The following is a 24,572-nucleotide window of genomic DNA, read 5'->3' as shown; positions in this document are numbered from 1 at the left end:
CAGGGAACGCTGTCATTCTTGAAGTGGTATAAGCTATGCAGCATCCTGCCTTACTGCAGGAACCAAATTACTTCAGCTTCTTGGCTATCGGATGCAACAGCAAATGCTGCTCAGGGGAAAATATTCTCTAATTATATAATACTATCAGACAATTCCAGGTCACTAACTTGGTTCCATTTCAAACAGTCAAAGGTGAAAATAATGAGGAAAAGAACTATCGGTTTACATTTTTGTTAGAAAGTTATCTTACTGTACTTATTTTTAATCTCAGGTATTCATGCTCTTTTAATATTGATGTTTTCAGGCCTCGCCTTTTTACCTTTTTAACATCACCATCGACAAGCGCATCAACTTAAGCAAAGTATTGTTATCACCACAAATGTGTTCCACTGTGTACTTGAAGTTAATTGCCTTAGTTCTCATCCACATTTTGAGGCAAACAAGTGTTGTAAAATAAGAAGTTGATTTAAAGACTTCCCTGAGCCATCTCATTACGGGTTTTTACCGTCTCAGTTCAAAATGGAATAAAATTGTACCTGGCAATTTAACATTGCAAACTAGTGCTCATTACATGTCTGTGAACAAGTTCTGCTCTGTGGGATTCTTCCCATGACATCACTTTGTGAAAACAAGTTCTAAAAGCTCTTGATGTTACAGTAGTTAATTTAACTATAATGGTCATTCTCCTCCAGGGTATGTTAAATTAATGGAGACTGCAACAGTAGTGCAAAGATTACATAACCAGACCTTTCAAAATTCTGTTTAGTAGCAATATTAACTAAAATAACACTTAACAGTGTGCCAACTTTTATACCACATAACTCACAAATGTCTTGAAATGAAAATAAAAGGTAATGTTAAAATTATATGTTGCAATGTAATCAAAATGCGTGCATACCACTTATTAACTGGATTTGCAATATAGCACAAAAAGATATTGATAGCACAGTGCTGTAAGGTTGTATTTATATGTGGGTGCTATATGTTAACTTTCTTAAGCATAGCTTTTTACTACTTCATTAAAGCTGAAATCAAACTTTTTGAGATATGACTGTCTCTCTCTAAAAAAATAAAAAAAGCAAAAGAAAACATACACATATATATTTAAGAATTTTTTAAATGTATCCTAAGCCTGCAGGCGAGCATAAGAAAAACATCTGAAATGCTGTTGTCCCAGTTCTTCACTTGAAAAAGCTCTCAGTGGCCCAGACGCGTTTTACTGATTCAACTCCATAACATAAACATAAGACTTTAAAGAGCAGGAAAGGGAAGAAAAAAGGTCCCATCTAAACAACACAACAAACAGGATGTCAATAGTAAAACAGAAGGCAGAATCTAGCTTCCAAATTCTCCAGGCGAAGAACAAGACAAAAATCTTCCTGGCAGTCCTGCTTGTTAGATGCACACTACGGTGAGATCCAGAATTGGTAAAAGTGCGAAAGAATTTGAGGAGCTTTTATCATATAAGAAAGTACAGGAAAAAATGTTTTGTGCAACCAGTGATTAAGAGAAAGCAACCCTCTGTTTTTGCTCTGAGTATACAAATTTATCCTGCAAAGAAATGTGGATTTTCCACTCTGTGAACGGGGCTCATTTTGATCTATTTGTTAGAATGAGAAAAGGAACAGCACTGTTCACTATTAACAGCATTACTGAACACAAAATAAAGCACAACAGACAGGACAGAAATGGTTCTTAGGCATTAAGAGGAGTTATGTGGAATGTTTAATAATAATAATTGCTTACACTTAAATAGCGCTTTTCTGGACACTCCACTCAAAGCGCTTTACAGGTAATGGGGACTCCCATTACCTGTTTACTTAATGCTTTAATACTGACCCTCACACATTTACAAATGCAGCATTCTCTCATATGCAAAAAGAGCTAAGATCGGAACATTCACATGAACTGAAGTATCTCAATTTCATTCTTCAACATTTTTACATTATGAAATTATGGGGTTAATATGTAAAAGTGCAGTTCTTCAAAACCAAAAGCTTAAAATATTATTGGCTACATTAAAAACTTAGAATACTCTACAGCTGAAGAAACATTAAAGCGTGCCAAATGTAGAATGGGAGCAAACTGGCATCAAAAATCATTGAAAAAGGCTTTTGGGTGCTTCACTGATCATTTTACCGAGTCCTGAGAATTGTTTCCCCAAAGCTGTACTTGTATATAAAGAATAAAATTGGCAAGAAAAACTGATGCATAAATTAACAGAACAATACGGAGAATCCATACAACTGCAGTTGCCATATGAATCAGTATTCCGCTGATATAAAGAATCAGCAAACACTTCTTAATGGCAGAACTCAGTTTTAACACGTACACTAAAATAGTTACAGAGAACTAAATGTATTTTCACCCTTAAAGTTAATTATATAATGCTAGCAGAAAAAGAGATCTCCCCCTTTTGCACTCCTCGTATAAAATGATTCCAAGGGTGACAATGTATGACTGGTATGATTAGTTTGCACAGTGATGTGTGTAAAGCTGTGAGAGCCATGCTAGTTGGTTCTGATCACCCTGCTTTGATGCCATGGTCCAGTGAAAAAGATGGAAGGATTTCTCCAAACCACCATCACCTGGCTGCAGCAACTATACCACATGAAAGGAAAACACCCATGAGTGAGCCTGTGCTATGTCAACTTCAACATCCCAGACACCAAGGATCATGAGATGTAGTGAGGAAATCTTATGGATCACTTACTGTATGAACAGCAACAACTATGGCTGCTAACAAAACTGGGTGTCTAAGAAGACCCATAAACTGGAATGACAAAGCCATAATGCGATGTCACCTGGCTACCCAAGCTACCCTATTGTCTAGTGTGGCTTTTTCTCACGATGGCCTGATCAGTCTCTCATTCAGCGGAAAAGACATAGGCGTGAAGGCTGTTAATGTCAGTATTAGGAACTGGCAAATTTTTGTTGACAGTGAACTCACTGCGCGATGTCATTATACAGTTCACAACCTGAGAGACTTTATCCACTTGTTGATGCTACTCAATAATATTTAGTCCCACATTCCAGCACCTGATTCTGTATTTACAGAACCAAACTAAACAGTTGGGGGACAGGTTTTAAGATGCACAATGTCAAAGCCACTAAATAACACTGTTGATCTGGCAGCTGCTTTACGGAATGAATGAAGAAACATTCACATAGAAAATCCAAGACTATGCCACACAAATTACAATGGCTAAGTTCAAGGTGATGTTAAAACAGGAGGTACTGATTACTTACATAGGGAAAACCGAAAATCCCCTATGCCCAGAGCAATGCCAAAAATGTCAACATTGTCAGAAATATTCTTACAAAGAATAAAATACAAGTATAAGATAAATAATGCAGGCTGATTGGATAGTTCTCATTTAAAAAACGTCCTGCAAGAGCTCAGCATTCCCAGAAGTAGGAATTCTCTCATGTGGCTAAAGGGAAGTGGCCTCTTAGCCTGCAGATGAAAGGCTGACCATCCATCCTGTTTTGGTTCACTGCATCAGGAACTTCTTTAATTAACAACATAAGCGTGTCTTTGATTGTTGTTGCTCTGGCTAAATTATTTAGAAGTTAATCTTGTCATGTTCAATGTGAATGAGAAAACATGAATCCAGGTGAGACTTCACTATCAAATACTACATACAAACCTTAGGTGCTTCAGAAAGCAAAACTAAACAAACGACTGCTCTAGAACAACCAAAATAATCTCAAATTACCTTATAGGAATGGAATTTAATATGCAAAACAGCTCAATCAATACAACACCATCAACTATTATAAAAACACTTTACAAATCCTTCAACAATCATCCAACAGGTTTAAACTGATTCTGAAGTGTGGAATAGCACAGACATTCTTAAATTACTTCAACCAAATTTGAAGACGTTATGAGATTTAAAATATATGACGGAACTCAAAATGTGGAGTTTTTATGCTCTAATTCTAAAGATTAACGATTTGTTTTATTTTCATAACTTTATATACAAAGTACTTAGAGGAGTATGTTTTCAGCAGAGGTACAATCTGTTGTGTGCAGTATCAATTTAACACCACAAAGAAAGGAAAAACCTCATACTTTTAAGGTGCAGGGTATCAGTTTTATTGATTGGATTCCACTTACCAGGAAAGACTACTTAACTCGCCTCATCATTTCCACGAGCTCCAGAAAAACACAAGTGCTTTGAAAACAGACTACAATGCACAATACCAAAAAAAGAGAGACTTGATAATAAAACATAAATTCCCCTATAGATCAGCACAGTACAACTAAAATCTTTCATTACCTTCTTAATACCATGCACACTGCAAAACACCTAATCAGTCAAGGAACATGCAAATTGGCTGTATTCTCCAGTACTTCTTGCAAGCCCAGGACTCCTCTAAAACCCCTGCCCTGTTGACTCTCCAATGGCCAACTTACAAAAGCATGCTGGTAAGAAAGAGCAGATCTGTAAGCAGAGACTGAATCTAAATTAAAACCATTTACATGCAAATACAAATTGCCTAAGCCTAACCCCCAATAACTCACAGTGCTCTTGTTTGTTCTAAGGCTATACTGTACAGCTATAGGAGGAGGGGGGTTTAAACTGATGGATGACTTTTTCCGCAGTACTGAAATTAAAAACGTTAATCTTATAGAATGTGACACTGAATCATTATGGTCTTAGAAAAGCCGTTTGGCAATATTCATAAAACCTCCACTTTAATCAGACCTGAATCTGAATAAGAATCACCTGAGGAAGGAGCTCAAGAGTAACATAACATCACTTACTTCTGACTGTTGAAACAATAAACGTTCAAAAACCACAACAATAATAAGAGCCCCTTTAAATTACCAGCAATTGAGCCTTTTCTGATTTGATGAGTTTTTTGTCAAGCCAGCCAGATAAGAAGAGATCTTGAGGATGATTAAGAAGCTTACGCAGCAGTGATTGCTCAAGAAGAGGAAATACACTGTCAGCCTGAGTAACTATTAGACAGGCAGGCTGCATCAAATGTCCACTACTGCCAACAAGTAATATAATGCAACTATTCTGTCCACATTTAAGAGATTCTTTTGTAGCTCGTAGGCTGCCTTCAAAGGTCACCTTTATTACAGAGTCTCCCAAGCGGCTCAAGCAGTAACAACCTTGCTCCAGTACAGGTTGACCTCTATGATCCAGGCATTGTGGGCCGGAAACTTGGGTCAAGTTACTAGCCAGCTGCAGTTGTATGTTTCTGACCTGGGTAGGTACTGTATATTATAGAAAATGAGAGAATGGTAAATGTAAACTCATTTTCTTAATAAGATTGTAAGGAGATTTGTAACAAAAAATGTGGTGTTCAAAGAGACAATTCATAGAAGTCAATTCAAGAAGCTACCCTTGATTAAATGCAAATACAACTTTTTGTATGACCACGTTGATTACTGATATGTTTAATAATTCAGCCATGCTGTTTCCTGAGACCTATCCCAGCATACATCACATATGACATTTTCCTAATGGTTTTGCCTGCATACAAAACCTTCCTTTGGAGGAAATAATATCTGTTAATGAGATCTGGTTTGCAGATTGAAAAATACCCTATACATGTGAATTCACTGTATTAAGTGAAGTTATTTAATATTAAGGGAATTCATAATTAAGTAACCCATCTCTCATATGCTACTTCAGCATGAACCGGGGTAGCATGCACTATCTACAATAAAAAAACAATTTCAGTAGACAAGCAGGAAGTTTCTCCACAGAAAACCAGCTATTGAAGAAATCCTCGAAATATAGTTATACATGTAACTATAATTATATTATTTCCTTTGGAACCAAAACACTTGCTGCATGAAAGATGCTCTTGACACTATAATTATACAGGATATTTAAGGTAGAAGAGGATATAAACAGGAAATCCTTGAATTCATTGTCAATTCAAATCCTGCAGATACTGAAAAGTTAACACTCCAGTGGCTGCAGCAGGATGGCTAAAATTACAGCCAGCAGTAACAGACAAGCTAAAAACTGGATAAATAATAGCATTTCTTGTTAATTGTACACTGGTTAGTTAGGAATAATCAGACGTGAAAACACGCCGAAACACCAAAGCAGCACAATATTGTGTTCCATTGTAGATATTTACATCTTTACTGTGCCCTTAAGCTGCCAACAATTCAAATATACAGAAGAGACCACAGAATTTTCATTATTCTGCTGCAAAAATAAAATAATGCGGTGTTTAGCAAAACTTAATTTGTGTGACAAGTTGATTAATTACTGGTGTTAGAACAAAGAGTGCTCTTTTATCACCATCTGAATAGCACTGTGACTTTTCCCTTGCTCTGCACTTCTGCACTAATACCTCTTTACTGTCTGTAATAAAGAAGAAGTACACAGTGCTTAATTACAAAGTTCTATTTTTTTATGAAAATAAAAGTGAACTGTACAGGAATGTAAAAAGTCAGATGCAACAACATTTTGGTTGATTTTTAACTGTAAGGAGTGCCTTACAGTTTTACCACACTGTAATTGTTTTGGAAGATAAGTAAATCATGAGTGTGGGACTGAAAAAGATATGCCCCAACTCCAGGTTCCTGTCACCCAGTGATGGTAACAGTAATATTCAACTAGATTGGCTTAGTCTGATCAGAGCACTGTCAGTGAATGAAAGGTTACATCAGGTACTCTGCACTAGTGTGAATTAGGAGAATTTAGATTTGCTTGTCTCTCTAGTGTTCAGTAAAACTATTTGTACACACTACACTGTCCTACTGACACAATAACAAACAAGGAGAAATATGACAATTCTGTAAACCTTAGAGTGCTATTCTCAAACCCAGAATTTCAGGAAATGCGTATGAATTCATCTCAACCCATGAAGATGCTCACTCACAGAGAACTCTGAACTCTACAGCCCGTAGCTTGGGCTATAACGTTAGCTGACTGTAAACAGGATTCCAGAGAAACCTGTGGGACTAACACTATAAGCCTGATAATTATTGTTGTGGGTGATTCATGCGGATATTTTGAGAAATGGCTCGGTGTGATGCTTGGGTCAAAAAGCTGCTAGGATACAGACAGGTAAGATGATACAGATAACCATTTGTAACCCTTCTTAAGTTCTAATTAAAATATGATATTTCAATTTTGACTTTGGTCCATAAAAGTGCAGTAACCCCAAATTATTACATGCAAAAGACTTTAGTTTACCACCACATAGGTGTATTTTGACTTTCTGTACACTCTATTATGCCAAACAAAGACAGTCCTGTAACACAATTATCAAATTACTATTACCTTACTTTAAAACAACCTTTGACCAAAATTATGAGCCAACTTAAGTAACGCCAATGTTATTACTACAAAATGTCAAAATGTATTGCATGAACAGCAACTGAATATTAGCTATAGAATTCTGTCAGTATGATGGATCTGAAAACTGACTCATGGGTTTAAAATAGACCAACCTCTACTGTATGTTCCAAAAAATAACTGAAAATGCTGCAGAGTGACAGCAAGTGTGGATAAATAATGAATAACTGCAGTAGGGAATGAAAATCTGGTAGGCAGACAGAGGTCAAGAACTGATCCCCTCCAATGTATATACACTGGCAAATAAAGAAGTCAAATACATTTTCATTTTGATGGGAAACAGAAATCAATATATTTCTTGTGACAGCTTTAATTTACTACCTATCAAGTGAAGCAAAGCATATCAGTAACAATTATTAATGACTCAGAGTCTAGCTCAACTAACCCGTGTTGAATTTTTATTACCTAAAAGCAACCTAATGCAAACCTGATTACTTTAACCTTCAAATATACTGAAATGCTCTAGAAACTCGGCATTTCAACCCTAATTAATTATCCCATGCTAAATGACTAACATGTTTGAGAGTGGTGTAAAAGAAAATATTAGAACTCATGTTCCTTTTTTGAATTTCATATTTCTCAAGTCCATCATCACAAGCGACCCCTCTCCCTGATGAGGATGATGGGAAGTCGAATTCTATCCCAGAAGTGTAGGGCTCTAGGCAGGACTGAAAGCATGTGACTTCTCTCCCACTGGATGGGATGACATAGCAGAATAGCTAGTTGTACCCAGCTAATATGTCTTTGTGAGGTAGGAGGAAACCAAAGCATTCAGTCAAAACTCACATGAACCCAGGGAGAACATCCAAACACTTCATAGATATTTTTAGAAAATATTAACAGAAATATTGACATAGAAAATATTGACACAGCCGTGAAGTATTAAGCTGTGCTAGTTAAAGCCTTTTTGAAGAAAATGCAATTGTTTACTAATCATCTCTTTGTAAGATTAAAATGGCAACGGTCATGATTACAGTATGATATTGGAGACATTTCTCGGTTCACACAAATGCACAGAAAATACTGGTATTAAATACAAAATCAACCGCTGCCCCACCAGGCAAATGGAGAAACATTATTGCAGACATTGCTACCCACGTGTTCAGTAATTCGGTGCTTGAGCTGACCAGACAGTGTTAATACTGGTCAAGTTCATGGTACATGGTACTAACATATGCATTGCAACATTTATGCAGCTTGTAGGGGAGCCAACTTCATGGAGCTACCCTGAAGACACGAGAGAAAGCACCTCTAATCACTAAATCACTGTGCTGCCCTAGATCCCGAGCATGAAATGGAAAAAGTGTCACAAGAAAGGTGTGCTTGTCAGTTTGCATATGTTAAGGTGATGTGTGAGCACATAGAATGAACACAAGCTTACAGACTGAGTGGACATATATTGCTGTGGTATGTGTGCACTCTAATACTCTGCTGTTTGTAGACAAGGTATTCATCCTCAGGTATTCATCACTCATATAGGGGCACCTAAATTAAATGTGCCATGTACAGTATATCAAACTTCTTTGACAGATTAAATATCAAAATGAAAACATACATGCCCAACTAATGTACTAATTAAACCAAAAACAATTTAATGTAATACTTATCTATCTTGGGTTTCAACCTGTTTAACCTCATTTTTAGAGGTCATTTTTAGATCACTGAAACATACACAAAGGAGTAAAAACCATAAGGCACTAAACTCATGGCAAAGGATCTTAAAAGCAAACAAAAAAATAAATCTGTTCGCAGAGTAATATCTACCTCGGAAGACTTCAGAAATAAATGAGATTTTCGGACCAATTCGGTCCTGAAAATCAAATGAGCTAAATGCTCTTTTCTGATCTCTCTCTATTTCGGCGGCTTCGTTTCCGTTTTTAACTCTTCTTCTTGACTGTCCTTTAACTACACCTTTATAGGTACAAATGAAAAACAACCTTCCACCTGCACAATGTTTTCCACAGAGACAGCCCGTATTAAGTCGGCTTAGGAACACTGTTATCCGGGTGTTTGCAGTAGACAAACTCTTGTCCCTCACGGGCCCCTGTCGGGGTGTGGGAGTGGCCAAGAGCTCACCCTGACGTCGGTGGCGTCCCCATGGCGGATGTTGCTGGCCCAGGTGCTGGGCTCGCTGTTGCTCTCGAAGTAGTGGAAGACCTTGAGCACCCGGTCCAGGGCCCCCGGCGAGCGCTCCATCCCCATGCTGAGCCGAGACTTGGCCCCCGAGCCCAGAGCGTGGTTCAGGTTAGGGTCCAGGTAAGCTGCTGCCATGCCTTTGCTGGGTGCTAGGTGTCTGTCATATTCTACAAGCAAAAAGAAAATGTATTGATATAGTTAATATATTGGTTTGTTAAACACCACATTATTCTGAGAAAATACAAATTTCATTTCGCAGTGTACTACAGTATTAACAGATATCCCCAGCAAGCTCAGTCCTTGATACTGTATGCTGGCTAAAATTGAATTAACATCTGATAGGAACAGTGGCAATACAAATGTTGAGCATTGTAAATATTACAGGAGATCACTGACTTTATTCTGCTGGATGCTGTGGATTTATTTTGCAGTTTCTCTATTTTGATACGAACTATACGCTCAGGATCGCTTTCATTTGTACTAAATTTATATCCTATTCTGAATATAAAGAAAACAAACGTAAAAAAAAATAGTGGACAAAGATAAGCACTGTTTATTCACTATTTTAAAAAAACAGTTGAAAGGAACCATCAAGGGTTGATATAAAGACAAGGCTATGAAAAGTTTTTTTTTTGTCCTTGACACACTCTGAAATACACTGTAACGCAAACCACGAGAAGGAAATATTTATCCACGACATATAAGCACCCAGACCTCAGTGCCCTTATACTGTAGTTCTAACAAAGATAAGAAAAAGTTCTCTGTAAAAGACAGTAGGTCAGATAAATTACTTAAATCAGTTCAGATTTCACAACTACTATAATACAACACTACATTTTACTAGTAAAAAAATTAACTTTTTTCCAAAGTAATGAAAGCCAAAAGTAACATGAAAAATGCCGTAAACCTACAAATCCTTGAATTTAAAAAGGACAGTACATACTGCACTGGAAATGGATACAGCAGATTATACATACAGACTACTTATAAAACCCATTTTGATTTAAAATGGCCAAAGAAAACCCATAAAAACAAGGCCATATGGGGTTTCATTTTTAAAATCTTGATCCTGGCTCAGAGCAAGATTTGAGGTCAAACAACACTGTCTGTTTGCTGTTCACTGAGCTAATCCATGCTGTAAGAAAGTAGTGCAGGAAGTCAACTATATCTGACCAGCAGTTGTTCCCATTCTGACTTACACATATCCCATAATTAAAAATGAAGTTTCACGAGTAGATTCCTTTGAGGCATTAACGTTGAACACTAAGTGTTCAAACCGAAGGGGCTCCATCAAACATTCCTTTAATTAAGAAGGGCGGATGAGACCTGGGCTCATGCATCCCCCCACTCTTCAAAGAGAAGGCAGGAGGTGAAATATCCTGCCCTGCACTCCGGGATTAGGCGATATTGCGGAAAGAGATAATGTTCTGAATATAAACCATGGAATGTGAGAATACCTACTGAAACTCCTAGTCCTCTTTGCTCATGTGTGTAAAGGAGTAATGAGGTGGAAAGTTAGAAAATATTACAGTACAGTATATACAGTTTAGTATGTGCCAATGCACAGAGCACCAAAACAAATGCCACTTAGAAGTCCGACAAATTCACAGGATTTTTGCAGCTGGTGTAGTGATATTTTATCAAACAGACACAGACATACGTAAGTTCATTATGCTAACATTTGTACTGTAAAACTCGTAGGCTAGTACAATGTACTAGGGGGCACTGCTGAAAGTAATACAAGCTGTACAGTACATCTGTGATAGATGCTTTGCACCAGGTTGCAGATGCTGTCTTGTGAGATTCTGTTCCATTCCTAGCCAGCAGAATGGGCAAGAGATGAGGTCTAAGAGCACCTTCCCCCCCCCAATCGATTTTGAGGTGAGATGTCAAGACATATGGACTCCCAGATTGTAGCCCAACACTGACAGACTGTGTTTGCACATTATGTATTGTATTACCCGCTTCAAAACGTCTCCAGACAGCACATGGTGTTTTTTTTACTTAGTCCAGCATCCACCATACTGCACCAAAGGCACAATTCTAATTGTTCTCTTGACAAGGACATTGGTTACTTGGTTTTCCTTTCTTGATTTTACCAGACTTAACACTGAATAGGTTACGTCACTTGTTCCAATCTATTTTCTCACTAACGAGGTAATTTGTAGTTCTGGAGCAACCTGAGTCATTCAAGCGTTTCACTGTGAGTCACAAAAAGTGATCAATACAACACCATAAAACTTATCAAATTTCAACATGCTTAAAAGGTAGCTAAGCCATGGATAACCAATTTGTTTACACTGTATTCATACAAATGCAGAAAACATTCATAATTTAAAACCTGAGATTCTGTGATCTGTGTGATGTGATGGGAGAAACTGTCCTCCATTCAAGTTTATCTTTCACAGCCTGCTGTCTGGAGTCAAAACAAAGCAGCTGCTTATTATAAAATAAAGAGGTAAAGACAGCCCAGGGGAAGACACACAAACAAATAATGTTTATCACTTCATCTAAAATAGCTGTGAAGCTTCTGGGGCAGTCCTGCAGTATCAAATTTAATGACAGTACAAGAAAGAACACAAAGGTTTCATTGTTATTACTGTCATAACTTATTTCAATAAGACAAGATAATGTATCAAATGTTGACCATGAGGTTTCTAAGCACAATGTATAATTCTAAACTGTGTATTGAAATTACATACTTGCTGAAATGTAGTGTAAGTTCATAATTTACGCAGAATAAGAGCAATTCAATAATTATGCACAAGCCAGAAATTATGCACGAACCGGACAATTTAATAATTATGCACAAGCCGGAAACTGCCAGTGACAATCTTATACATACGATTCATTAGTGACCCAATTCTGTTCATTTTCTAGCTGTGGCAGTGGAAGGTATCTCACAGTGACCCGGAATACAGTCATGCAAGTTAAAAAGTAACAACGTGAGGTACAAGTATGACACGTCAGAAAGATATGATCAATAAAATTACCTTGCTCAACTGGTGCTATAAGGTTGTGAAATGAAAGTATATTGTAAAAGGTGCATGGAGAGAAAAGAACAATATAACAATGTGGAGATATGTTAACACCATCAGTATCAAATCCATATTTATAGCACTGAATTATCCTCATTAGAATGCTGATTTGACAAAAAAGTCAAATGAAAATGTATTTTGTTCATTCATGTATCCCTAGCTTTTACAAGGCAGTATTATAAACCTCATTAAGACAAAGATGTCTGATAAGCAGATATAGAATAAAGGAGGAAATTAATTTAGTAGCCTTAATCTTTTATCCTCAAAACATTAATAAAGACCAGGTGGTAAAACGTATCATAAAGAAAGTAGGACAAATATGCTGAGTGAATTTTAAATCTACAGTTTTATTTTCAAAAGACTGTCCTGTTTAAGAGTAAATGCTGCCACATAAAATCACAAAATATTATCACATCACGGGTCTGACCTGGTGGGGGGATTTTGTCCTGAAATTATCTATGTTACAGTTGACTGAACCGTCTACAGAACCTTGCTAAAAGTTTAATGTAATCTCTGACTTCCTGCATTTGGTTTTCAACTACCTTCACATGTTGTTGCTGTAATTGAGCGAATAACCAAAGGACATTTAGTGAGCTTTATCCTTATAAACAGTTCTGTCTCCTACCTAATCACAAACCAACACAAAAGAATAACTGGTTACTAATATTATCAAGGCTTATACACAGGTTTGTTCCACAGTTGGTTAATTTCAATGTGTGGTTTTCTTCCTCCAGATTCTCTCTAACTGATTTCGCACACAAAAATGTTAGAAATGCCTGGGCCTGCCTTCAGCCACCACCAAAAAATACAATGCTGACATTTCATCACCGTACATCAAAATAGGAGTCAAACAGAATGAACATTTACCTACCCAAACTTAGTGAACATTCACATGTTAAAAACTAAACAACTAGCACGTTTCACAACAGCAGTTATAAAGAGTCCTGAGGAATAACAAAAACCTTTCAACTGTAATTACAGGCCAACACCGTGATAAACTGCCAGGTAAAGCAGTATAAATTGTGACATACTGTATATCCTGTATCACAGATAAGTCTCCAATTCCTGTCTCACTCATTACCATGCTGCTTTCCAGAGTCAGACTCAGTCACACACATCATTCCTACCTTTGAGAAGAAAAGGCCAGCACGTACATGGTATGTTGGAGTTTCGGGATGACAGACCACCATAGCTCTCTGAAAACATGAGTTGTACAAGAGAGAAATTATATCCTTCATCGACACTTATTCTTAAGGTATCCCAGGGAAGTGATTGCAGCTGTTGTTTTTCCACCTTGCCTTTTCCGTTCACCACTCACACATACACATCTTCGGTCTTCCTAGGGCTTTTTCCTTTCCAGTCACGTCACATCCTGGTTATCACAATACTCCCTGCCTCCAAGCAGCGGTATGAATCATTGGGAGAAGAAGGCTCCAGGGCTTCTCCTTCATTCCCCTCTCCAGGCCTTAAGGTATCTGACTACACCTTCCCAGTGCAGGGAAGGGACCACAGCTGATTACAAAACACTTTTATCACGGGGCACCACAATTACTGACTGCAGGCATGCAGGCTGGCTTTCAGAAGTAAACAAGACCTGAGTGGCTTAAACGGATTTCAGCACAGGCAGACGCCTACAAGGTGGGCCTTACATACCTGCCTGCTATGCTGAAGTTAACCTTTAAACTGCCAAAAGCTCACACCACATTCAGGATAGATAATGACAAAGAGTACAATGGAGGAGGACATGCATTAACTGTTTTGGTTAGACTTTTGTATTTCAGACATTTTCATGAGGCAATTTTCAGACATTTCTCTGTAATCTGCACAGAAGGAACATTTTTCCTTCCTTGTGTTCTTAAGTAGAAAAGATCTACAGTTGTGGATTTATGAAAGCCTACAATGTCCTATTACTGCTCTGAAGTAATGAGTGGGGAAAAAGTATTTGCTGATATAAGTAAAACTGTATAAAATCCCTTGATATTGGCTTTATGTTCATCTGTACAAGGCACACTCAAAACTGACCCTTATACAATCTGTAGCAAATTAAAATTATTCATAACCCTGACTTTTATATAACTCCCCTGCTGAAATACGATGAACTTCATCTAGATCCAGGACTGAAGCAATGAGGTAATGATTACATAGCAGTTAGTCAGTTACAAAAAAAGATAGAAAGCTTTAGAACACTACAGATTTTAGCATAGTCTGAAAAACCTTCATTTTAATTTCTAATTTAGACACGGATAGTATCATTATGTTATTGCAAGTCTGCAAGTTAATTACTTCTAATTTTTTAAGTATATCTAGCATCACTACTCTGCATCATGCTGTCTATATCTTAAAGAGCAAAACACTATATATATAGAAGCATAATTTTCTCCCCACAAATTACTGCTGCTGGGAAAAAAATATATTTTTTTAAATCATGCTCAGTAAAAAACAGAGTGCAGAAAACAAAACAATGCGTAGGGTTAAACTTCTGTACTGCAGCTAAATTCAGACTCTCTAAAATTGCTGGCCATTGTTCTGAAAGTGCTCACAGAAAAATACTGCATCACCTAAAAGCAGGGTCTGCACAACATTGCAGTTCAATTGTGTGTTGCTAGGGAATTAAAGTATTCAGACTATTTATAAGACAACTGTGCCAAAAACAAAAAGTATTAAAAAAATATCTTTCAACTGGTAAATATATATACAGATACTGAATGAAAATGTAACATTTTGCATAAAACAGCTCACTGCACACAATGTTATTTACAATTTGAGCAATGAACAAACAGGTTTTTTGGAATAAAGCACTCAGCTCAAGTCAAGCAATTTAAAGAAGACCAGTTTCAGCATTCCTTACTTGAATTGAGTTAACAGCAGCAAACTAAGTCCATTAAGAATCGGGATAAACAGCAACCATAAATGACTTTAATTAAGGCAAGAACAAAGAAAGATATGACCACATCCCTCGATAATGAAAACTATCTGGTTGCTATCAGCATCACTAAAGAGAAGCAGCTTGAGAGAACAAGATGGTCCAGGTCAAAAATCACTAGACCAGTCCAAGGTAGTCATCCCAGGGTCATCACACCTGTCTGATCCATCGATATTATTGTTTTGAGATGACAGGGGCTACAGCATGGGAAATTTCAGGAAGAAACAAAACATATATCAGAAAACTTTAGATCGTCATCTACATGAAATTGGTCTGCATGCTCAAAAGGCTGTTCTGGGGTAATGCAGGCAGATGAACAATGTCAAAGCCATCTTCGGTCAGCTAGAGTGCTTAGAAGGTGGCAACAGAGACAGTGGTGTAATGTTTTATTAATTGATGAATACTGTTTTGCCTTGGACAGACCTGAATGAAGACCAGAGTCATTATGGTGAGAGTTATACTGACTGTCGCATGGCAAAACCAAACAGGCAGTAGAAGTTTGGAGGTGGGGGTCGGCAGCACAAAGAGATTTTGGATCAACATAAGTCTGTGAACAGGTATTTGCACACAAAGTCAGCTCTTTGTCCTTCCAGTGGCTGGTTAACAACACTCAGAGGCTTGCATGGTGCTTAAACTATCGTCACGCTACGAGCCTGAGATTGCCAATAATCATACTAAATGGTAAGATATGTATATTAATTTTAAAGAGTATTATATTTTAATATTAGACTCTTATTAATTAAAATGTAAGTAGGGCTATTAACAACATTAAACAAGTATCCAGTGCATGGGCCACTGTAAATCTTCACACACCCCTCCTGAAAGGCTGCCGACCACTGGTGTGAGGAAAGGAATCTCCTTTACCACATGAACATTTTTGCCGCAGTGTGACGGCAACTTGACTGCTCTAGGATAAACTCAAATGCTCAAGCCAATATCTTTTTGTTCCTTCCTGTCAATCCAAAAGTGAAAAATTTCTAGCAGGACAATGCTAGACCACACAGCATTAGGATTACAATGGCATGACTTCAAGAAACAATGCTGAGTTTTCTAATGCCAGGATTGTATTAATGCTTGGGTAGGTCATGTCTGAAAATTGTCAGGTTACACTGAAAATTGAACAGGATTTTTCCCATCTTTATTTTAAACATTTTTCTGTGACTTTGTTTGACACCTGCACGCTATCCTTTAGGGCTGTACAGTATATTGCATGTTTCTGAATTATAACACATTTGTAAACAAGCACACATTTTATGAAAATTTTAAAAACAGCTATCAGGGATCAGCTTCCACCGACGGCAGAATCATTAGAAACATGCTAGTACAACACATTACACAGGTACTTTACATGCATTTGGTGTATTCTTAGGTCGGTTCCTGGTCTTAGAGATCAATACAGAAGATAACATTGATAAAGCACCAAGGAGCTAGAATGAGAAATTCAGCTAAGATTAATTTGTTTCATTCCTTCACAGTGAAAATATAATGAACTAGCGCTCAAGCTGACTGCTATGATGCATCAGACTATAGACGGTGCTGTGAAGAAAAGACTCTATTAGGCCGGAAGACACTCTGAAATATCACCAGACTATGTTCTATTGTGTTGCTAACTTGTTGAAAAGCTGGTCATTTTCTCTCAAATTGATTACTGCAATGTCCTACTCACTGGGGTATCTTAGTCTAGATTGAACAAACTTCAGCGTGTCCAGAATTCGGCAGCCAGATTCCCGACTAGTGCAAGTGACCACTCCTATTCTGGCGTCCTTCCACTGGCTTCCTATCAAGTTTCATAGCAACTTCAAAATCCTCATGCTCACCTATAAGGCTCTGCATAGCTTGTCACCTGTCCAGATAACTATCACTACTATCACTTAACAACCTTTGTTCATCTAATTTTGGTCTCCTGTCTGTCCCCCAAGCCCTTCTACGCTCTGGAAAGCTCAGGGGGTCAACTTCCTTGAGCTCTTTCAAATCTAGACTCAAAACCTTTGTTACAAGGGCTTTTATTTAACTGGTTTGTGTCTACTTTCCTTCAGTATTCCAAACCTTCGTTGGAGCTGTTAAATTCTACTATCTGTTCTCACTATTTATTTTCCTTTTCGAAGCCACTTTTATACAATCAAGTTTCTTATCACATGCATTCACCACGACAAAATGGAAAAAATCCTCAAAATAGGCAGAAAGCAGAAGGAAAAACCTGGCCAGTATAGATATTTAAGTAGAGATTAAAAAATATTTGCCACAACCACTGATCCCTATGAATTTTCCTGGGATTTGATTCTAAACAATCAGAATTTAGGCAAAGGGGTGCTGCTGGGGGTTAAACAAAGCATCCTCTCTGCCTTGAAGCACATCCTGCCATCATCACCACAATCCACAGGCATCTGCCCTCTCCTTGTGGAAACACGTTCAGAAAAAGTCTTTTAACAGAACTTACAATTCGCCAAACTCACAAGTCATTTTCTATGTTTAAGAAGGATCTAAGTAGTAATAAAGTGTCTCGTGTTATTTGCATTGTAAACCTACAGTATGCTTTGGTTGGATCTTGAGGGCTAGTTTATTTGAATGGAACAAAGTACATCAAGTTTCCAAGCACATTTTAAGCAATTTAATTGCTTGTTAAGGTTAAAAAATAAAAACAGACTGAACCTTTAATGCCCTTTAATGTACAATACCCACACTCCAGTATTTTCATAAGGTCTTGCCTTCCTTATCTTTAATTACATCCTTGCTAAGGATGTTAAAAAGAAAAAAGAAAACTTAATGCCTAGGCTACAGAACATTTATTTTGGCTACAGGGTGCCACTTGTATTTGTCACAACAGCAGAGAAATCCACTCAGAGAATACTTTATGTATCATTACAATTGTAAGAGATTTTTAAGAAACACTCAGCTGTACTGGGCATATTGTAGTGCCTAAAACAACAAAAAGCTTCACTGGTATTTTTACAATGAGTATGAGAAAAGGCCAAGCAGAAAAGGAATTTTACAAAATACTGTTTTGACAATTGATTCATGAACCCCAGTCACAGGCCTCGTATAATTCTGCAGTAGAACAGAATCTTCTATGAAGAGTGACCCAATTCTAAAGAACTTCAGTCTCAACCAATCTGATCTGCCATGATCTCAGTGAGGATATACTAGATTTACAGTATTATGTCATCGAAGGGTCAACAGCTACATGTAAGGCATGTTTTATTCAAATAAGCCGTAAATTTAATTTACATAGCCTTCCACAGCCTACACACTGATGCAAGAAATGGAAACCTAGTTTTATATATCAGTCTCAAGCTGATCCCAAAGGATTTTAAAGCGCTTTAACCTTCAGGAAAAGACTGACTGCATTATACAGTACATCAAAATGGAGCCTGCTTTACCCATCCATTTTTATTTTGTTAAAGTAGTAAGGTGCTCTGTTACAATACATATAGAAGACAACCTTAAACAAACATGTCTTTTTCCGTATTTACTCCTTAACCTCATTTTTGGCCAGTATACTGTGAAACATTTTTAGGACGTCTTTCTGGTTGCAGTGGCACAAATGGGTCAAGGCAAACAAAAGGTTAATTCTACTCTTGATCAGCTGACAGGGTTGTAACAAAGGAGGAGCTGATACAATATGGGCTTGCTGTTTCTGCTTCACTGAGCACAACAGAGTTTTTAGAAAGGCCCTTACCAAGCTGGTCATCACACAGAGGCTTACAGATTCCTTGGACTGAATCTGCCAGGGTAACAAAAGGACTGCCTCTACCCAATAAACTCGTGAAGATGGGACTGCTTCACTGACAACACCTACTGCTGAACTGGAAAAAAAACACATCCCTCTGCTTACTGCACATATTTAAAAATAGATACACATGGTTAGATTAATGGACTGCAAAAACGAATGCATTTTTTAAAAGCATCTCTCTTTATTGTTAAGTAGTATCACTTTTGAATAGCTTCCAATTAGAAAATGGACAACTTCTCATACTGAAAAAAAATATTACATGCAACTTTTGCATGACATTTCACAAAAGGATGGTCTCTGCAACTTGGATAGATCCCACTCCTTTCTGTCCCATTTGCAAATGAGAATTCAAAACTGAAAAGCCACCCAAAAAGCAAAAAGCCGAGGTCACATTATTCAATGTCAATATACTGTATAACAAGGCAATTCTAAACCTCTCTTGTGAGAAGAGCCCAAGGCAGAATCCTACTGAATAAACTTCCCTTTGAGAAAGTGTCCACAAATTTCTGATCTCACTTCACAGCACTTCCACGGCTACAACTCCCATATCAACGTATTTTAATCACAACACAACATTAAGCAAACAGTAACCTTTTGAAAACTGATCAAAAACGGAAACTGAACACCTCAAATTCAGAGCCCCCCTAAAATGGGAAAACAGTTAAGTCTGCTGGAGCTCAAAGCATGTAGGGAAACCACTTCAAAAACCAGCTGCAGTATATATGAGCAAAGTGAGAAATATCTCTAAGTCGTAAAGACACCATGCCATTTTTTAAAAACAATCCTATTGCAGTAAGTAAAAAATAGGGGTGTCATTTAAAAACATCAAAATTAATTCAGGTATTAGGTCTATTTTTATTTAGGATATTTGAATTTTGTAAAGTCTAACATTAAGATTCAATATTAAAGCACAATTAACAGTTCCTTACTTTTTCATGAAATATAATTAAACTTCATGACATCTGGAGGTGCCCTTGAGGCTCAGCCATCTCCTAACAGTGAAAACGTATATGTCAGAGCAGTCACCTATTGAAAGCATACCACCTGGCTTGGTGAGACCATCTGTGCCTGGATTTTCCAGTGCTCTCCTAGCACACTAAGCCTGCTAAGAGCACAGGCCTAAAACTTTCCCTTCATCCAGTAGCTCAGATAAAGTGTTTCTAAGTAAATGTATGAAATAGGCAGATGGTTGGTTTTCAAGATAAACCGGAGCCTGCAGACGTGAAATACACTGACCAAATCCCAATGGATTGGCTCTACAAAAAACACCAGAATATTGCTGTCACATCTGTCTTTTACCCATGTTAAAAACATTAAAGCTTCTCTGGGTTTATTTTTAAATCACGTATCAAACCTGCCACTCTGCACTGCATACTGTTCAGAACAGTGGAGTATAGTTAATCCTGACACAGATCATTAAACCAAACCTAAGTTTAGCTCAACATTCACCACCTGTCAAAGGGGATATCGGAGCTGAAGTAGTCACTGCTAGTCTTTTTTTCCAGAATATGTGATATCAGTAAAAATGAGTCAATCCATCCATCATTTTCTAACAGCCTCATCCAATGCAGGGTCTCAGGGAGCCAAAGCCTATGTTGGCAAGCAATGGGCACATGGCAGGATACACCCAGGGCGCCAGTCTTAAGACAAACATGTTGTCTTCGCAATGTAAACATTCTGACAAGATTCTGAATGTTAAGCTCTATAGTATAATGCAATCCAACACGTCAGAAAGGGGAAAAATAACAGTAAGAAATGCAAGAAAAACAAATGGCATGTTTCAATCTTTAACCATATTTTAAATATCAATGATTCCAAAGTAGTACACTATAATGCGCGATATAATTTGCTAATGAAGGAACCTGTTTAATCACCATCTTATCCTAAATATAGCACAGTGTAGTGTACAATATTTATACTCCAGAGTGAATTAAACTCAGAAGAGACGCCACACAGCCTGCTCTCCCCCTCCTGAAGCTTGGGGATATTTCTGTTTTATAAAGAGGCTGATTCTGCTTCAATACGAACACAATGGAAACCGTTTTAAGCTGATTTATCCAATCTAAAAGCAGGATCTGGCCCTCCAGCAGGGCTTTTTTTTTCCAGGATGGGCTGGTTTTACAATAGTAAAATACAGCCTAGGCTGCCCGTAGATATATGTACCATGTAAAAGGCTTGAATGTTATAGGTGGCCTTAGAGGCAAAAATAAAAAAAAGATCCAAAGAGCAGAATAAGTCCCCATACTATTGTTCTCTATCAAGCACGGTAACATTCACCAGTGATGAGGTCTTTATCCAGATATAACATGTAAAAAAGCAATTAGTGTTCATGCTACCACTTTAAATATTCACTTCCTAATACTCCATATCTGCAGGGAGAGAAGGTCATGGACACAAAAAAATTCCGTACAGCAGCCTTCTTTCAATTCCTCTGCCCCCAAAGAAATCTGTTATTAGAAAATGCTTCACATTCTGACAGTTATCGACTACAGGAATTCTTGCGTATCATCTTCAATCAGGAAGCTAACATCTAGCCATGGGATCGCCTTAACTCTGAAAATCGGCAACTTAATCCCATGTTTAACTTCCTTAATATAATAAAAAATAAATTTTCATTGCATTAAGGAATTAAAATATTAAGCAGCATTGCAGAAGGGAAAAAAGAAAGCTGAAACAGTACATTGAACCACAGCATTATTGACTAATACACTGATTAATATGTTATCGATTTACCAGGCTGTGCAAAGCACTCTGCCTTCTGAAGAAAGAACTGTGGGAAAAAATAACCCAAAAGAAGCCTACCAAGGTCATAACAGGTAGCAATTAAACATCAACATTGTAGATTTTTTACTATACTGTATATATTGTAGCTATGAGAAAATCCATATTGCTGCTGTACACAGTTATCACTTTCTAAAAGAAAACTGCAACTCACAATGAAATGATTTCCTTTACATCAGTAGGTATATGAAAAAAACACCTCTGTTATTCTGGAACATTTTTCAAATATCTTAATAGGGTGGGGTAGATGTTCATTTTATTTGCAGAGGATTGTTGACAAGTGCTGACAATCTTACTGTACTGTACATCAAAAACTGCAAGAAGGCTCCAGCACTGACCTACGATACTTCTTGTGAAGCTGTGAATAGACTCAAACACTGTCTCACGCTGAATACTACACCTTAGGCGGCTCCGCTATTCCCAAAGGATACTTCTAAAAAATACCAGTGTGACCAGAATTGTTTTGCTTGAGTTTCTTCATAGTTAATGGCACATTCACATTCTATGCAATCTATTATTACTTAGGATTTATTAAACATAGAAACCACTGAAGCTGGATGTCTGTCACTGGTTTATGGATCTAACATCCATAACAACATGGTCCTTGACAAGCTGACAATTAGGGCTACTGCTAGTTCAATTACAAGCCAATTATCAAGTTCTCTGTACATTAATATCTGAGGTTTCCCCCAAGAGGTTTATTGAAATAGGGTGGAGTGGCTGGATCTTGGCTTCATTGACAATTGTTATTTCTTCATTCAATTTTAATAACCTACCCATTTCCAGGGTTTAAAGGAGGATGCAACACAATCACGATTAAGTGCTGTCCTCTCTGAGTGCACGTTGATTACAGGGATGTCCATGGCAGGCGTGTGCGCAATAGTTTTAGCCTTTTCCCTCCTTTTACTTGCATGAGGATCAATAGTTTCAGCTGCTATGTCCTACAAATACCTCTTCAACTTCATCAGCCAGCACCTGCTCCTGAGTGCACTGGCCCCTCATTACTACACAATCCAGTTTCCCACTGATCTCCCAGCTTCTCTCCAGGGCTTTCATTACTTCCTGGACTCTGCTGCACATTTCAGTCATCTCTTATCTGTGTCACTACATTCATCACTATAAAAGAACCAAGGACCAATATTTTCAGTATTGTTTCATGCGAAAGATTTAACTTTCGTTATTGTTTTATCACAAAATATACTGTATTAATCCCATTCAAAGTTTTGATTTTTGAAAAAAAAAGAAACTTTATGGAAATGTTTATTAAAACATTGTATAAAATTTTGCTCTTCTGTACTGCTTTCAAAAATATATACACATTTCCAAGCCCAACCAATGGAAATAACAGTATGCAATGCTGCAATGAAGTCACTTATTTGCCCTAGTTACTGTATGTGCAACTCTGAAACCAAACTAATCACAGCCGCCTTAATCGCAAAAACAGGAATTCACCCCTAAGAATGCTTCTTTACACCCGGATAAAAAAAGTCAAGCAGAACATTATGACCAACAGTTTATAGGGAAGGCAGGCAAGCTGTAGTTTCTTAGTGGGTGGAATAAATTGTGCCCTTTTAAGCCAGAATGTGAAATTAATGCAGCAAGACAGACGGCATGTAAATAAAGTTAATCTTAATAATGCAGAATAAAGTAATTCTGCGCTGAAAGCCCGCAGGCAGAATCCAGCACTTCAGCACTAAGCCCCAGGAATGAAGTGAAACACACAGCACTATCAAAGCTGATGAAGCAGACCTGCTAAGGCTGACAAATCGGTCGTTAGACTGCAACACAATTCTGTGGAAATGGCTGGACATTAAAAAGATCCACACACAGATACTTTCATGGGCATATGTCTATATAGTATATAGCAAGTGGCATGCATACATCAGAAGATAATGGGTTACTCTGAAGCTGGAGCACTTTCTAGCTGCAAAACGGCACAAGTTAAGATGAAAATCAATGAGGTGGGTGGAGGAATAATGAACAGAAAATTAAGATTTTTTTTTTTTAAAAAAAAGAGAGAACGATGGGAGGACGTTGCGAGTACGAGTACCTCTAGCCCAGCACACGGGGAACGGGCTGCAGCCGCTTCTCTCCATGCGGACGGCACCTGCTTCTCGGTCCCGGGCCCGACGGCCAGCCAGGTCTCCCCGCGCGCGCACAACCGCATAGAGGCCAGGCTGCTGCGCTGCATGCGCTGCCCCAGGCCGGAGAGCCCCTCTCGGGCCGAGAGGCCGGGGGCAGGGGAGAGCTCTCGAGCCGGTGGCGAAGGGATAGGGTTGGGGGGTGGGGGGGGTGGGGGTAGTTTCACTACATCAGCACCCGTTCGCCGCAAAGAAACCGGGTTATCAGAGCAGGTTGATTGCAAACACAAATAGGAAAAATAAATGTTTGATAGATAGATCTTTGAGTTTTCCCTTTCACATCTGCTTGCTTGCTTGCTTGCTTTTCACCCTTTCACCCCCTGAGAAAAATCCCCAGGACCTAAAATAAATCCCCTGCTGGGTGCAAACAAATCCAGACCACCGTTTGGAAACTAGAAGCAATTTGGAGGGAGAAGGGGGGAGGCAAAAAAAATAAATAGAATCCTCTCAGCTCCAGTGGAACATTTTCTTTGGCTCCTT

General features: G+C 38.0%; 1 protein-coding gene across 18 annotated transcripts in view; it reads right to left on the bottom strand.

Moving 5' to 3' along the window:
* LOC148651479 (focal adhesion kinase 1) overlaps window positions 1–24,572 on the bottom strand; it is a 156,620-nt gene that overhangs the window by 79,781 nt on the left and 52,267 nt on the right. For 15 of the 18 annotated variants that reach the window (XM_088601819.1, XM_088601801.1, XM_088601808.1 and 12 more), the window contains one exon: window positions 9,420–9,646. In XM_088601819.1, the coding sequence (XP_088457945.1) occupies window positions 9,420–9,646 (227 nt within the window). Of the gene's footprint in view, window positions 1–9,419; window positions 9,647–13,644; window positions 14,071–24,001; window positions 24,196–24,572 lie in introns of those variants that run through there. The other 3 variants (XM_088601816.1, XM_088601812.1, XM_088601817.1) reach the window with 3 other exon arrangements.

The sequence above is a fragment of the Lepisosteus platostomus genome, chromosome 12 (genome assembly GCF_059453375.1).
Source record: "Lepisosteus platostomus isolate fLepPlt1 chromosome 12, fLepPlt1.hap1, whole genome shotgun sequence".
Taxonomy (NCBI): domain Eukaryota; kingdom Metazoa; phylum Chordata; class Actinopteri; order Semionotiformes; family Lepisosteidae; genus Lepisosteus; species Lepisosteus platostomus.
Note: the sequence above shows the minus strand (reverse complement) of the source record. Positions and strands in the feature narration are given on the sequence as shown.